The following is a 17688-nucleotide window of genomic DNA, read 5'->3' as shown; positions in this document are numbered from 1 at the left end:
TTTTTGTCAAATTTCTGCTATGTGCTTACCTTTCCCGCAGTGCAGAGTTCCTGATAGTCACTCTGAAGCTTATCTATTTTGTCCTTTAAAGTAGCGTCCTGTACCAGGTCCAGAAGAGCCTCACCTTTCTCTCGCACCGATTTTACTGATGGCTCATGGGACAGCACCATTTGTTGAAGTGACTTGAATTACAAAGAAAAACAGAGAGCCAGCTCAGCTGTGTGACCAACCTGAATATGTACATGTGCCTGTGGCACAGGTGAGGTCATCTTCTTCAAATAAAGATTTGACATACATTTTATAAATCAACAAATGTAAAACATTAAAGAGAGAATGATGTTTTATGGCAAATATGGTTCTGAAATACAGAGGAACACACCCAGCATTCCTTCATATGTGGAGAGGAAAGTATGGAAAATAATTTCATTTGGCTAAATTCAACATAGTTTGGCTTCCACCTTATTTCTTTCAGCAGAGAAAAAAAAATAGCACAAGATAAAGGGAGTGGGGCACTATCTTTTTATGCTGAGTTCCCGAAGTTAACGGCAGCATGACGTGCATGTGAAGTTAGGGAAATTCATTCCAGCTGCCACAGGACTGTGAGCCAGCTGTACAGGCTCACAGCACTATTTAACTATATCAAGGAGTGAGTGGAAAAAACAAACAAAAAAGAAACGGTTGTAATTCTTACATGGTACTTGCAAAGACATGCTGTCAGACTTGGTAGAAAAGGCATAGATGGGAATAGACACATTAGCTGGAGAAGGAAAAAGCTTCCAACAGCTTCCAACAGGGAAAGCTCTGAGGTAAGCCAACAAATTAATTCTTGGAGACTATCACTTAATCACTCAGGGCAAATTTAGAACACAAATTATTCTACATAGAATCTTCGATAACTGTTTCAAATATGTGAGCAGGGAACATCTAGATATCATGTATAGCTAGCTATATTCACAGCACCATTTATTATTTGAAAAATTAATTTCTAAGATGTTTAGCTACAGTTGGCTAATTAGAACCTCTTTTCTTACAATTAGGGTATCTCATTTTCAATTTACCATAGCTCAGCTTATAGGCCTTGGGTACCCAAAGATGAAGGGAAGACTACATGAAATAGAGAACCATCTATCGGTGTGAGGTTCTGGTGCTAGGAAGATTTATCTGGAGGATTCATGTGCCTAGATCGCACTGTGAGAACAGATCTCCATTTTTGGATACTATTTGAATATCAGGAAAACATGATTCCTGGATGGACATATAACGTCAAGGTAGTGTATGTAGCCAAATAAATCTACATCACTCACGCCCAGTAGAAGAGACACATTACTGACGTTTTCCAGCACCCACCAAAGGTGACACACACTAAGAATCACCTCCCTCCCATTTAGTCCCCATGGGATTAATACATTTGCCAGTGAGTAACAACAAACTACCTTGTATTTAGATAACTGAGCTTTTTTCTCATATAATTCCATTTTGGCTTCTTCCGGAACGTGTAGGGTTTCTCGGTATTCTGCTATCCACTGAGTTAGTGCTTTATATTTGTCTGAGAATTCCTTTGCCAAATGAAGGCCTTTTTCCAGAGTCATGTGCTCTCTCCGAACAGTGCTGGTCAGTCCCTTCAACTGCTCCATGTGATCATGGATCTCTTTCCTTAAAGCCTCTGCGTCGCCGTCTTCCAAGTATGTAAGGGCCCTCTCTGCTTTCTCCCGGGCTGATTTAAGCAAACTGTGGCCTCTCTCCATGTCTTTTAGTAAACCCTGAGAATGAGAGTAAGTAGGAAGCAAATACTGAGTTAATCTTATTTCTTTCCTTTTAAAGAAAAGGCTTTCAAGCCCCATTTTCAAGTCCACCTATTTCCTATGCTTTTGAAGTGTATAAAGAGATTTAACCTGCCAGGAATCAGGGATCCTTTTTTTTTTTTTCTCCTTCACTTCAATGATCAATATATCATTTCCAAATCAGAGACTTAAGACAGAACTTGATGTTTCTCTCATCCTCAGCTATGTTCCTAAAGATCTGAGTTAAAATTCTCTTAACGCGCAGTACCATGGATTTGAGATACAACTTTTTGTCTTAATTTTTAAGTGTTAAACTGGAATTTAGTTAAGAATTTTGTGAGCAGTCAATGTCTAAGTCATTCAGACGATATCACATCACCAATAAATGAAAGCCTGCTTTGGGCCTTAAAGAGATTAGAGCTTAGTATTTGAAGGGAAATGATGAGCCAAGGGCCACCAGTCCTACCAGGCAGGGATGAGCCCGTGTGCTCCCAACATCTAGCAGGAGAATGGAAAGAAAGCAGGGGAGACAAGTCTGATGTTTACACGCCTACCTCCAACGTCCTCATCTTTTTCCCCATCATCACTTTATCTACTTTGTCAATTTTGGCAGCCACATTCTTGAAGTTTTTATGAGTGGAGCTGTACCAATCAGCATAGGAACTTAGGGATAATTCGGATTCCTCCAGACTCTGAATCTCTTCCTCCAGGGATTTTATTTGTTCCTTTGAAAGAAGACACAATATTGAACAGTGAATTAAAGACCTATGCCATCGCCTTTCTTGATAACTATGGATCTTCCCTGGGAGTGAATGAAAGGAAGAGTATTTTGGCTTGGGAAGTTCGTGGGGCTGTAACCAGCACTGCCGGCCCTCTCACCAGCACGTGGAGAAGGAGGGCCTGGTATCTGGAAGTCAGCTGTGTGGCCTGGCAGCCCATCCGGCTGCTCACGCGACGCTCATCCAGGATCTCCTGGGCTCTTGCTCCCACTTCCTCCACTTCATCTCTGTATGTGGTGATTTCTTCGTGCCACTTCTGAAATGATGTAGATATTGCAGGGAAAGGTTTAATCTTAGGCATTCTTGAGTAAGACAAATATACAGACCGTACTTCCCCGAAAATAAGACCTAGCCAGATCATCAGCTCAAATGCGTCTTTTGGAGCAAAAATTAATATAAGACCCGGTCTTATTTCAATTAACATAAGACTAGGTCTATAATATAATATAATATAATATAATATAATATAATATAATATAATATAATATAATATAATATAATATAATACAATACTGGGTCTTATGTTAATTTTTGCTCCAAAAGATGCATTAGAGCTGATGGTCTAGTTAGGTCTTATTTTTGGGGAAACATGCTATGCACACACACAGACACACAGACACAACACACACACACACATATCTTCTTAATAGGAAATGATTTCACTGTAAGTTTAGAACATATTTATTCTGACATATAAGTTTGAAAAATATGTTTAACCTTCATAAAAAATTGTATTACAACAATGTGATTAAAAACTGTACACTTCTGATTTGGGCACTTTCCTATATATATATTACACTTCAGTTAAAAATATATATATAAAATTGTATATAGATATAACTGTCTTAACAGCAAGTAATTCCAGTATGTTTAGAATATATTTATTCTGAGATATAATTTTTTTAAAATGTGTCATATATAAACTTCATGAAAAACTGTATTACAATAACATGATAAAAACTGCCCTTTTTATGAACCTGAGTAGTTTTCTGTATATATTACATTTCAGTTCAAAACTTTTAAAACAGAATGACGTAAATTTTTATATCTTGTTACACTTAGATAAATTTTAAACTAGATGAATAATGAAAAGAAATTCTAAAGGCTTAAGCATTGTTTTGATCATGTGCATTGAATTTGCATAAAAATTAGAATACAACTAAATGTCACATATTATTTCAATGCATGATATTAGAGCAATTTCAAATTAGAAACACAGACTTAAATGATTGCAATACTAGTATTCATGTATCTTTACAAAGCAAGGTAATAAGGTATGGGAAGAAAATATAAAATATTTCATTAAATTATATTTTATTAAAGACTAATTTAAGATTCTATTAATAATTGCTGTTAGAATGGGCCATTGTAATTTATGTTAAATTTCTTTTTGAGCAGAAAATGATTTTGCAAAATATAAACCTTCGACAGAAAAAGTTCCTAAATATTTGAACGAAACCAACTATACAAGGCAACTACGACTTTTACCAAGATCAGGTATTTGAACTGGTTGTACCTTCATCTGATGTAACTGTGTCTCCTTGGCTGCCCGGTTAGACTGACGTTCAGTCCTGAGACTCACTTTCTTCTCCAGTGTGTTTAGCCATTCATCTACCTGCTGAAACTTTTGCTCCATCAGTCTCAGTTTATTGACCACATTGTTGAATTGAGTCCGGGTCTCGGTCAGTCTCTGCTGGTAAGCGTGCCAGTCCTGCCGGACAGACTCTAAAGCCCGATCCTCCGTCTGGGGGATGCCCGACGGGATCACGTCCTCTCTGGTGTGCAGCACTGAATTCAGCAGGGCCTGTCCCTCAGCGCAGTGTACCTGCAGCTCCTGCAGGAGAAGGGTATGACTGTCATACCTCATTCATATTTCACACCTGCACAGGTTATCATGTCTCACCCAAGCCAACTGTGCCAGCTCAAACTGCATATTAGAAAAGAATGATTTTATTCTGTCTTATGCAAAACAACGGGTACTGATACTGAATAGTGTTTCCCAAGCCAGGACAGAGTCACAAATATTTCCTATTAAAACAATCAAGACATATGCATACTCGTACATACACAAATAACACACACATAGTAATATTTGTCCCAATCTTAGAAAAAGTTTCTGAAATTTGACTTTTCAGCTTATAGGCAAAAACCCTGGTGATTAAAGGGCTATTTTTTTTTTCTTTAAATAACCTAGGCCTTTTATGGCTCATACGCTGCTTAAAGAGCCTAAGGCTTCTTGCTTTGACATTGAATGGGATCAGTGCTACACGAGTAGTTGAGAAAGAAACAATGGAGCCTCTTTTTCCTAAGGAGGGACCCTGCCAAAGTTGTGCTTTGAGAAATGTGATGGCCAAGAAAAGTTGGCCAGAGAGTAATAAAGGCATACAAACCTGGGAGGTTGAATTCTCATGCCTGCCAACCAGATGCTCCGAGGTAAAAATACATTTCCCTCCACCAAAACATAAGACCCAAAGATTTACCTTACAAATCTAGTATGAAAAGTCTTGAAGAGAATAAACTATAATTCATAGAAAAACTCATAGCCTTAAAGATATTGTCAAAACAATATTAAAAACAGTTTATTTAACATAAGAAATATTCGTATTTCTTATGTTAAATAAATCCAGTTACTTGATCTGATAAACTAAAATCGAAAGGAACCAAGTCAAAACCCTCCAAGAGTGTTAAAAGTACCAACATATTTAGTTAAAATACAGTATTATAAAGAAATCTTTAATACCAGTTCAAACAATTTGAAATGGTGGATAGCTGACTATTTTTACCCACAAAACTAGTAATCTCATATGATTCAAAATAATGGATATATTTTTTTCCTCAGCTATGAGGTCACTTCAAGGTCACTTGCTGTAACGTGATCATGTTGTAAATAGAAGAGAAGAATAATATATATGGCAAATATTCATCAAAATGGCTACAAGCACAGAACTTGTATTCCAAAATTATTAACAATGTTTAGGAGTTAATTTTGTACAATCTCCTTCTTTAATTCAGGGGTTGTCAAACTTTTCCAGTAAAGGGCTAGATAGTAAATATTTTAAGCTTTGTGGGCCATGCTGTCTTTGCTGCAAGTACTTAACTTGGTCATTGTAGCTTGAAGTAGCCACAGATGGTACATAATGGGTGTGGCTGTGTTCCAATAAACTATTTAAAATACAGGCATGAGGCTCTGGGCGGTTGTGTACTGACCTTTGCCCTACTTTATTAATCTTCCCAATATGTGCCCCTTTCTATATTTTGTAACTATTACCTCTATTATACAAATCATCACTGTATTATATAAATTCTTTTATGACCCACATTTCAACTTTTCATTCTGAAGGGAAAAATGGTCCAGTATTTTAAAAATCTGTATGTTCCATGACCTAAATTAGGCCTTCAGTTTACACAAATCATTTGTGAATGTGGTCCACACTGCTGGGCGATCCCCACCCCACTCAGCGTGTTGTAGGACACCAGGATTCTGAATCGACACACCACGATTCTTTACCACCTTTTTCCTCCATTGTCATCTCCTTTGAACATTTGTGATGACTCAAAATGAGACTGTAAGAATTAACGCATGGCGAAGTGAGAGGCTGGAGTTAGGGTTGGACCACATGACTATTGACTGAAGTGGAACGTTTTCTTCTGACCGGAACAAGAGAAACATCTGCTAGGACAAGTAATGTGTTGGCCCGGCTCCCACACAGAAGCCTAGAGAGCTCGGCATTTGCTTGCCAAGAGCATCTGGAGTGAAGGGCTGAGAGGGGTGATTTAGCAAAAACAAAGTCAACTCTATGAAAATAGACTACGATAGCTAAATCTGGTGGGCCAGAGTATCCTACTATTTTTAAAAAAGAATGGATGCGATCCTTAAATAAGCTAATGAAGTTATGTCCCTTCTAACTTCTACTCTATATTTATTTCATGAATGGACCATCACTTAAGTAACATTTTTTCCCCATCTCATTTAACCCTTTCTTATAAACAACTCTAAGGAGAAAACTGAATCAGAGAGGTTCTCTCTTGCCTGAAGTCACCTAATGTCAGGTCCCACGAAGAATCCGAGTCCAAACTTCCTAAACTCAACGTATACTCCTGCCATTATACAACAGTCTCTGAGACAATAGCCAGAAATTTTATAACCATCTTAGTCCCTGCTTTTTCTACCTTGTCAAAGCTGTAGGTGCATCTTGCCTAATCCTAAACCAATTCTAATGAGGGCTGACAGCACGTCAGTAAGTTCCAGCACATTGCTGATGGGCCATGGAGTTGTCTCATTGGTCTTTCTCCATTCCCCACTGTGTACACTTGGCCGTCCCTTCTTGGGGCACTTCCTGACCCCTGCCTATTTCACTCAGAAAAACTAAGGGCCTCTCTGATGCTCCCATAAGATCCTTTGTATTAGTCTATTATTGTCCTTATCATATTGTTTATAATGATCTACCAATGGGTCTACTATTCTCACTAGAATGCAAATTCCTTGAGGGCAGGAATAATGCTTTAATCTTCTTTACCTGCAGTGTCTGCACTGTATTAGGTAGTCAACAAATGCTGAATGAGTAAATAAGTAATTGAGTTAGAACCCCTTTCCCCACGGGGTCTGCCATCTTGTCTCAATCACGGCCTGCTTATCTGTTGAGCACCAGCACTTTTTCTAGCTCCTCTAATTCCTGCTTCTAGGACCCTGAACCTGGACCTATGTACTCAGCAATGTGGAGGTTTTGGTCGAAGCCAGATGGCCCAAAATGGTGCCACTAGTGTAATTTTACGGAGTGTCACATTCTATTGACTCCTGCTGCCATGTCCCATATCTAAGTGAGTCATTTAAGGAGCAACAGGCAGGGGGCAGTCAACACCATAAATTAGACCACTAGCCATTCCTGTCAGAGGCCACCGTAGAAGCGGAACAAATTCCACAAGTCCCAGTCCTGCTGAATCTAAATTACCTACCAAATGATTTCAACTAGCATATACTAAAGAGGTCCCAGAACACTCTAGATCAGACCTTACTAGGGTTTCATTTAATGCGTGCCAACTAGTGATAGGATTCAAGGTCATGTTAACTTCCCTTCGCTTAAAAGAATAATTCCATATTTAGAATGAAAACTCCTTTGTTTTAATATAAAATAAAATTTACCTGAAGATCCCGCAATGTTGTTTCATGAGTATGGATATCACCTTCAAGAACTGAATATCGTTCAAGCTTTTCTTGTTCTTGCCCCAGCCAAACTTCAAATGCCTTTAGGTCTCTCTGATACTCTTGGTGCAGGCGAACTAGTTTTTCAGACTTTGTTACTGCATCCTATTATGAGCATTTAAGATGATGAAAGTGGGAATGCATTACTACATGCAGTTTCAACACACTGTAAGAATTCACTTTTGAGATTTTAGAAAAGCATGATTATTAAATCATTGGAATATGAACAGTTTCCTAGAAGAATGAAGCTTCAGGATACTTGTAAAAATATAAAAACATAATATAAGGATTTAAAGAAGTTTTACAGATCACTTTGTGGAATTAACTTCCCAATCTCTGAATTTCTTAGGAAATGTAACATTGACATACCAAAAAAATGAACTAAATTTACGTGTCATAAAAATGTACTGTTGTTTATAAAGTTAAATCCTTACATGGCGCCGTACATCATGATTTGAACTCATTATAGATTTATTTTTCCATGTACTTTGTCTAATAAAGTAGGATGTGCTTTGAAAAGTTACTTTTATTTTCTTTGTGAGGCCTAACTGAAGAATGATATTATTGATGACGATTTTCTGCCTTAGAGAACAATCAGTACCAGAAATATTAAGGCATTTGTGCGTCTTCATTATGAAGCTGTCCAAAATTTTTCTTACATTGGTAAATTTCTATGTATTTTTAATTGAGAAACATTTTCCTTTAGTAATTTTAATGTGTTGACATTATTTGAAGGTTTTTGTTTGGTTTCGCCAGCAGTATATTTAAAGTATTAAAATTCATTGTGCTACTTGCTATCTGCTATATCATTTTGTTCTGTTTTCATACATCTGTGAAAATATTTTTTGTGAAAATTTATATCCCCAAAGAAATGAGTCTTTAAACAAGCACAGCTCCAAACACTCCCACTTCAGTGAGTCTGCACAGAACACGGTTCACCATACCTTGGCCCTCTCCTGGATTGCTCTGTATCGTTCCTGTAGATCCTGGAATTCTAACTGGGTAACATAGTGTTCCGTCATGCCAGCCCCCTTCATTTCAATGGTCTCCAGCAAGCTGCTGTGACTCAGCACTTCTTCATTTAATAACTAGAGAACATTTTAAAAGATAATAAAGGAGTTAACACATACACTGTCATAGCAATGATACTGATATTAAGATATTTTCACTAACTGTATAGTTGACAAGTGATCTCAGATTATCTATTTGTAGATAGATCCATCCATCTCTCTTTATAGATGTGTGTGTGTGTGCGTGTGTGTGTGTGTGTGTGTGTGTGTGTGTGTGTATTTGATATCTGGCCCAGAACTTTCTCGGAGATAATCATTTTAATCGACTTGGATATTTCAAACACAATTTGCCGCCAAATCTCCACTCCATTCCCATTCTCCCCCAGCCCCCACCGAATGCCCTTCCCCTTCAGTCTTTTTTCAAACAGAAAATGCCACCATGTCCCAGCCAAATGATCAGTTTAGAACACTGAAAGTCACCCTTTCTCCCCACTCTCTGTCATCTCATCCATGATGAAATCCTGTCAGTTCTATCTCCTCACTGTATCCTGGCATTTGTCCTAGTATCTCCGGTAAACTCACTGGCCCATGCTGCTTTCATTTTCTTTTTTCTTCTTTATTTATTTATTTTTTTAGGCTTCTGTAATGTCCTGCGAGACAGAGTCCCTGACACTAAGTTTGCCCCGTCCCTTTTTCCATAGTCCACATAGCAGCCTGAGTGATAAAAGGTTCTAAGATTATAAATGGAATCATGTCATTCCCTAGCTTAAAATATCGTCATCCCAGTACTGTCAGGATCAAAGGGAAAACCCTCAGGCTAGCAGACATGGCAATGCATGATCTGGGCCCTGACACCTCTGCCAACTCACTTCTAGAAGCACCCTCCCCCGTTTATTCTTGCTCCAGCAATACACAGCCTTTCTCTTAGTTCCCTCCCTCTTCAGGGCCTGAGGGACTGACTATTATACCTGCATGGCTCTTTTCCCAGTGCAGAGACTAATTTCTCTGCACTAAATTCCTTAGGGTGCAGTCCACATGTTTGCTGTTCCAGAGAGACCTTTCCTGTCCTCCTCTTGACCCCAAGCATTTATATGAACCCTGTCCAAATTACAGCATGCCACTTTTTTTCTTCATAGGATTTATAGCCAACTGTAAAATGATTTACTCAGGCATTTACTGATGAGCATATGTGTTCCTACCAACACACAACACTTGTCTGTTTTATTCACCTGGAATCTGGGACAATGCCTACATGTACCAAGTTCTCAATAAATATTTACTGAATAGATCAATAACCTAATTAGGCAATTAATCATTGTAACAATCCTATGAGGCAGACAATTACGACTGTATTTTCAGATGTATAAATGAGACCCAGAAATGTTAAGTGATTTGGCGTAGGTCACACAAGGCCATTTAGTCATTCAGAAAACTTTTACGCAGCATTTGCTCTGCATCAGAGAGCCAAGTACATAGGATATAAGGAAAAGTAAGCCTGCTTACCCACTGAGGGAAAGAGATATGTAAACATATATTCTATATAGTTAAGAGATATGAACAAGAACAGAAGAAGTAATTAAGCCTAGCATGCTGGTGGTATCATAGCAAAAATGACTTCTGAATTAATTCCTAGGTTGCCAGGAGCAGAGGCTGAGGGAGGGCCTTCAGTGAAAATGTAAGAGATTCTGCAAACTCATAGGATTTTAAAAGATTCTGGCACATTCAGGAAATAGTGAGAAATTCAGTAAGGCTAGAGCATGGGTGGGAAGAAGGTGGGAAAGTGAAGGAAATGAGGATGGCCAAAGAGATTATTAAAATTCTTCCAAATGCAGTGGGGGAGATTGGTATGATACTGCAGACAAGGGAAAGTCAATGGGGCTCGTAAGCAAGGAAGTGAGACATTCACCTTTATATGACATTTACCTTTATATGACATTCACCTTTACATAATGATAACAGTAGATGGAGACAGGAGCCAAGGTAGGAGTTAGGAATTTGTGTGTGTGTGTGTGTGTGTGTGTGTGTGTGTGTGTGTGTGTATGTGTGTGTGAGAGTATGTGTATGTGTGTGTATTTTAATGTTGGAATACTATCAATAAAAAAGATTTACAAACACATCCCCCTATATCTGTCATCTATCTATCTATCTAGCTAGCTAGCTAGCTAGCTATCATCTATCTATCCAATTAAAAATCTTTACATGTAGTATTGTATTAATATGAGCATCATGAAAAATGCAGACAAGTAGAAATACAAAAGAACATAATAAGAAGAAAGCATTTTTACTTCCTAATGATGAGCAGGGTGAAGATATTAAAAGATATTACAAGTTGCCAAATTTTAAATGGTCTGTACCATAAAAGATGGATCATCGAGGTTTTCCTAGAAGAGAACATTTTCACTCACTAATAAAACAGGCACAAAGCAAAGTCCAGTTTCAGAAGCCATTCCAAATTGCGATACAAGCCCTGAACAGTTTTCTTCTGTGTAGAACCCTGTCTTATACAGGTAACCACATTTTCTCTTGCCTGTGGCATCTGAAGGAGCCCGCTGGACAACAACTGCAATCTGAAATCCCGCTCTCACCTTGGCTTTTCCAAGAGCGGCTGTTTTCTCCCGCAGCTCCGCAGACGGCCTTTCGGACTCATTTAAGCTGGCTTCCACACTGTCCATCCAATTGGAAAACTGTCGGACATCATCCTGGTAACTCGTCCACTTAGAAAGGGCTCCTTCGAGATGACTGAAAGGTAGATGAAAGGACAGCAGTCCACAGTGAGAAGCCTCCTCAGGCCAATCCTATCCATCAGGCTGCTCTGTCCACTCCACCCCCAGGAAGCCCACCCAGACCAGGATGGGGTAGGCTGGGTTGGGCTGCGTGGCCAGGGCTTATCAATCTGGGTCCCTGGCAAGTATGGCCTCAGGAAGCCAGGCACAGCTTAGCCCAGGCCAACAGGCAGAAAAGTGGGGCTGGATATGAAACCTGGAGTCAGTAACCAGGTCACAGGAGACACTGGGACGGGCTTGAGGGCAAACACGGAAGAGAGCCCCTGAGTGAGGTTTTTATGGAGCCGAGCAAGATTCTGGTCAAGGAGAGAATCAATATTTAAGTCCACCAACATGGGCAGAACTTTTAGAGGAGAGGAAAAAAGACATCAATACAAGAAGGAAGGAGGACGCAAGCAAGAACAACTAGGGTAACTGTCTTGCATGAGATTGGAAACCAGAGAATTACAATGGAAAAATAGGGCGACATATTCTGAATTGATCTAATTATTAAAACCTGAGTATTTCTCTTACAGATAAATTAAGTGCTTCCTGCTCTCAATACAGAGGTTGCATTTTTAACTCCACTGATGACTTGTGCCTAATTTTACTGCCATACTTTGGGTGATTTTGTGGCAGACACTCTGCTCCATCCATGTGTACCCTTGCACCACGCCACTTCAGCCACTGCCAACTGGACTTCCGATTGCCAGCCTCATACCCTCTCGGCCTGAGGACATTCTCTGGCCCCGGGTGCCCTCTCAGCTTCAGTGTAGTATAGCAAGAAGTGCCAGGGATTGGGGCCCCCCAGGGGCAGCCCCAAACTGCCTTCCTGACTCACTGGGAGTTTATTTACAAATTCTCCAGCTGCTCTACTCAGGGGCAGGGTAACTCCGAAACACATGTTCCGCACTGGCTCCCAGCACTGCCCAGCAGGCTTCAGCTTCAGCTGCCCACTGTCGTAACTGGTTTGATTACATGTCCTTTATTGGCTGCCTTCCCTTCCTCATCTCTCTTTCCCATCCCTTACTGGTATTTCCTGGGGTTACCTCCCAAGGAAACTACTTGGTTTTAACTAATATAGCTTTCCATGATGAAATGTTTATTTCTGTTTTGATTTTTTAAACAGTGAAAACAATAAGCTAAGCATGTAGTTATATGAAACAAGGCATAATATTGCAGGTCAACCTAAATGCAACAATGTATCTGCCAGTTTCTTTTGTTCTAATAAGAAAAAGAAAAGGGAGGGAGGGAGGGAGGGAGGGAGGGAGAGAGAGAGAACGAACCAGCCCCAGGGACAGTCTGTTACTGACCGGTTATATCGATCCTGTGTAATGGCCTCCCAGTAGTAGGCTTTAGTTTCTCTCACCTTTTACAACGGATCCCTGCAGACAGAAGGGAAACCCACATATCCTTCACACTCTGCAGCTGCTGCTGAATAGCAGCCATGCCCTCTGGGCAGGTGCTCTGAAGGACGGATTCGCCTCTGGTCACTATCATTTTCATCTGGATCTCTTTTTCCTGTTTCACGGATAATAGAGCCTGTAAAAGCCAATACAGAAGTCCTTTGTCATTTGCATGTTGACCATTTCTGGCTTTAAATATTTCAGAGCTCCTGAGGGTTGCAGAATGATAAGCAATTGTGTTGAGCCGTGGACAGTGGAGAGTGGGGGAGTCCCGTGTGGCTAAGTGCCAGTAAACAATCATCAGTCACCCCTGGGTCTCTAAGTGGCCTTGGATTTGCAGGTCTCCATCCTTCTCTGAATAATCCCTTCCTTCCACTGACATTTTATTTTACTGGTGTTTAATAAGAGAAAAATAAACTACTGTAGAATTCATCAAGTCTCAAGTTCACAGAATGGAGAACTTTACAAATGTTAAGGCCTCGAGCCTAACAAACTGAAAGAAATATAATTTATTTTATAGAATAATTTATATATTTCAAGTTCTTTATAAGCACATATCTTTTTCTGTATATGAAGGACATTTGAATCAAAGTCATAAACTGGTGGTGCCCCCAAAAAGGCACAGCTTCATGTCTCTCCCTAATCTGGACCTGGCCAACCTCTCCAGATCTGGCTTCAGCCACTCACTGCTACTCGTCTTGGCTGTGGCAAGAAGGAACCACTGGCAATTTCTCACACACCCTGCTATTAGTTTACTCTGGCTTTTGCTCATGTGACACCATTCTCAAATCTCGGTTTAGGTATCAGGTTCTGAGAAACCCCCTCCAACTCTCAACCCCAACCCTCCGGCACGGCTCCACTCTGTGTGCCTAAAACACCGAAAGTCTAACCCTATCTGCTCCTATGGGCCTCTGTGTTTCAACCTCCAGCCTCAGAATGAAATCTCGGAGGACAAAGACTGACCATAGTGTATTCATTTTTGAATTCCTGGTATCAAGACAGAGTGACAATCTCCTAGAACACATCTAGTAAATGAATGAGAGATGAATGAATGCAGAAGCATTATTTTACCAGAAATGGAAAATAGAACTAACATCTCAGGATGGGAGAAGAACTGACTACATGACAATAGGCAGGCAAGTGGATTGAACATGACGCAAAACATTCTTCCCCATAAAATGTTGCATTGAAATATTTTCTCAGAATAAATGTGTCAGTGATGTGATCTGAAACTAGCCTCTTAACCAGCTATCAAGCAAGCAATCATATTTGGGTGATTATTTTATTTTTTACAAAGCATTTAGGTGTTCCAAACGATTCAGGGATGCTTAGGCATGCCCACCTTACACAAACAGAGCCATCAATGATTTCCTGTGGAGACAGGTTGACAAACACCAGGCAGATGGAGACTTGAGAAATTTTGAGAAAAATAAAATTATGTAAGTTAGAGCTATTTCCCTTAAAATGCACACCTCAAGCTTTAGCATCCTGCTGTCCAGCACACTTTTATCAGACGTCGGGTGGCAGTAGGAATCCAGCATGTGAATTGCGTCTGTCATCCAGTCTTGCAGGTCTTTAATCCCGAGGGAGAACTGATTATGCTCTGCCACGATCCTATCCAGTCTTGACACTTTCTCCTGGAAATGACAGACATGGTTTTCCACAGACACTTCACGGCCTGATGCTAACAACTTGTAAAGCTCACCATTTGGGTCAAGTAACTGTGATGGGCCATAGGTTCCAAGGCTGCACAGATATGACTAAGGTCTGCAATTAACCTGTGAGCCGTGTGAACTCTTTCTAAAGAGTAAAATTAGGAGAATGATTGGGTCACAAAGCAGAAAAAATTACAATTTGCAATTATAATTTACTGCCCCTCAACTTAGTTGCTATTCTTCTTTATGACAACTATGACTTTTTTTTTCAGAATCTGTCAAATTTCTTCCTTATACCTTGTCTGGGAAACTAAAGTCATTTCTTGCTTTAACGTAACACATTTGGCTCAACTGTACCACATGACCTATACTGTTAGCCAGAGTTCCAAAAAATAATTATCTGAGATTTTGCAGTATCTCTAAATTTTAAAACTGGGGGCCATAAGTGATTTTGTTTATTAATTACAAGTCATTTCCAACACAGTGAAGATTGATGAATGTGTCTTACAGCCCTAAAAGCATTCAAACATCTATTGATTGTGGATAGCTAAATGAATATACAGGAATAGAAAATTGTCCTTAATTCCTTCCAATTTTCAATACATGCCAGATTTCTAAAGACAAACAAAAGTAACTTATTCTTAGGAAAAATGGACTATTTGCTCCAAGACCTATAGTAGTGAGACTGTCTCAACAATGTTTCTTTGAGGACCCAAGTGAGCAGACCAGAGGTAAGTCTACACTGAACTAGGTGAAGCCAATGGAAAGACGAGACTAAACTACAGTAGGTTCCCTACATTCTAAGATCCGAAATGCAAAATACAAATATACGGAACAAATGTTACAAGCCACATAAAAGTCAAAGCAGGCTTGCCCCACAAAGTCCAGGATTGGTCTGTATCACACCAGCTGCATGGCCTAAGTAAGGTCGTAGTGAAAATCCCACTGACTTTTTGTATGAGCTGTTAGAAAAGAAATTTAACTAGTTAAATGAATCATTGTCAGTTTTGAGCTCTGCTCTGTTGACTGAACTGAATCTCTCAGTCAACACATCCTTGATGACTATGTAATGAGTATAAAGAATTTAGACACACTTAAAAAAATGACCTGACATGCATTATATCCAGTCCGCTAAAATTTAAGCTGCTTTGAATTCACATTTTTCTAAAGTAATTCAATCTGAGATTCCTTAGACCTGACACTGAATTTTGCCTTGTGTTTATGTTTTGAGTCTTCAAAATAAAAGCTCCTGAGAACATGCCAATTCAATGTGAAAGGGGATATTTTGTGCAATAGAAGAAATTGGAAGTCCGATCAGTGTTTGAAGGCTTCTTAGCTCTGTTCCCACAGCCACATTTCGATGACAGTGCACACCATGGTCTCAGATCACGAGGCTGGGAATAGACTTACACGCCTTATCCTGACCTGGGCTTGTCAGGCCAGCCACCCTGCACAGCCCTACTGAGACTCCTGATTTGTGACATTGGTACCACACTCACACACAGCACATGGCAGGCGTTACCTTGGTTAAATTGCTTAGCGCTAGATACTGAGCAGACAGCTGCGACACTCTGTGCATAAAGCTCCTGCTGGCAGCTTGTCCTTCCCACAGCTGCTGAGCTTTCTCTTTTAGCCTGTTGAGCTGAGGCTCGTAGCAGTTTATTTCCTCAAGGACAGACTGAAAAAGCACAAGCACGTTACTATTAAGAGGCTGGGGAAAAGCACATCGCGGACGAAGCTTTGGCCCTAAGAACACGGAAATCAACATGGGCGAGCATAGGTGTCCCCGGACGGCTTTATTATTTCCAAGCTACACACAGTAGAGACTATAAGACGGAAACAAATGTACTTCAAAGGAAAGCTGGGAAACAGAATCTGTCAGAAATAGGGCAAGGGTACACTGTATCTCGGGATGGCATCATCTAACTCCAGGCACCTGAATTGCACATTGTATATGGGCTGGGGATACAGAGGTGGCCATGAGGGCCCAGCATCTTATCACCTGGAGCTTCTGCTGCTCTCTCCTCTTGGCTGGCAGATCATACAGGCGGTTGCTGCTTTCATGTACCGTCTTCTCAGTTTTACTCAGCCAGGCCTGTATAGGCTCAGCACTTACTTCGAAGTCCTTCATTTGGATCTTTAGATTCTATGAGGGTTTAGAGGGTGTGAGATACAGACACACACAAATTTTAATAGCAGGTCCAAAGTCCTTCACCTGGCATTCAATCTGGCCCCACTGTCCACACTCCCCTTCTTTCCCTGTTCCCAATGTCTAGAACTTTCCATCTTTCACCTTGGCACTTGTATAATTTTTTAACATTCTTCAAGAGCTTTGTATGGCACCTACTTCTTAAAAAATGAATTTTTCCCTAATTATCCAGCCCACCTCGGAGTTCACACCCACTTCTCAACGTCTATCTTGTTTGTTGTTTATACCAGTCACTATATACTTTATCGTAGACTGGGCTGGATTGTGGATTTTCATCTGATGCAGGCTGCCTCATCGCCACAGCTAGGTTATAGGCTCCATGACGGGAGAGGGCCTGTGTCTGACCCTTCCTGGGCCACACCATGGTACCTTGCAGGAATATAAATAAATATTAGCAAACATTTTGTCGATTTGGATTAATGACGAGGTAAGAGCATCTGTTTTACATGCTTACTATATTTTTAATAAATAATTTGTGTATTCTGATATGTAAAGATACAAGAAATATCAAGTCGTGGTCTGTGTTTATTACACAAGAATGTCGTAACTACTTTCATGGATACCTTGTAGGTATGAATAACCACTCAAACGCATTTGATAAAGTTTTCTAGGCTGACATTTCACTTTAGCATAAAGTTATCCATATCCACTGTCTATTACTTACAAAAGTGCTAGATTAAAGTGAATTTGAAATCTATATTACCATGTGACCAACTAAAGGCTTTTAAATTAATCAGAGCTTCAGATAGTATTGTCAAAAAACAAGTCCACAAAGGTGAGTTTGAAAATCTAAGTGGCAAGGACAGCTGGAGTCTGAGGGAGAATCGCTCCAGGTTCCATCTGTATCTCATCCAGGGTGTCTGCACTGTCTGCAATGTGGGGACAG

General features: G+C 40.0%; 1 protein-coding gene across 20 annotated transcripts in view; it reads right to left on the bottom strand.

Annotated features, from left to right (window-relative positions):
- Positions 1-17688, bottom strand: part of SYNE1 (spectrin repeat containing nuclear envelope protein 1) — a 414622-nt gene that overhangs the window by 183300 nt on the left and 213634 nt on the right. For 19 of the 20 annotated variants that reach the window (XM_088795370.1, XM_088795376.1, XM_088795381.1 and 16 more), the window contains 12 exons: positions 16596-16739; positions 16116-16271; positions 14411-14575; positions 12902-13074; positions 11356-11509; positions 8705-8848; positions 7701-7865; positions 4077-4394; positions 2661-2816; positions 2336-2506; positions 1434-1760; positions 30-182 (listed from right to left, as the gene is read on the bottom strand). In XM_088795370.1, the coding sequence (XP_088651496.1) occupies positions 30-182; positions 1434-1760; positions 2336-2506; positions 2661-2816; positions 4077-4394; positions 7701-7865; positions 8705-8848; positions 11356-11509; positions 12902-13074; positions 14411-14575; positions 16116-16271; positions 16596-16739 (2226 nt within the window). The remainder of the gene's footprint in view (positions 1-29; positions 183-1433; positions 1761-2335; positions 2507-2660; positions 2817-4076; positions 4395-7700; positions 7866-8704; positions 8849-11355; positions 11510-12901; positions 13075-14410; positions 14576-16115; positions 16272-16595; positions 16740-17688) is intronic. The other variant, XM_088795380.1, reaches the window with a different exon arrangement.

This window comes from Rhinolophus sinicus, chromosome 2 (genome assembly GCF_057876585.1).
Source record: "Rhinolophus sinicus isolate RSI-liver-muscle chromosome 2, RSI-T2T, whole genome shotgun sequence".
NCBI lineage: Eukaryota > Metazoa > Chordata > Mammalia > Chiroptera > Rhinolophidae > Rhinolophus > Rhinolophus sinicus.
This window is presented reverse-complemented; position numbering and strand designations above follow the sequence as displayed.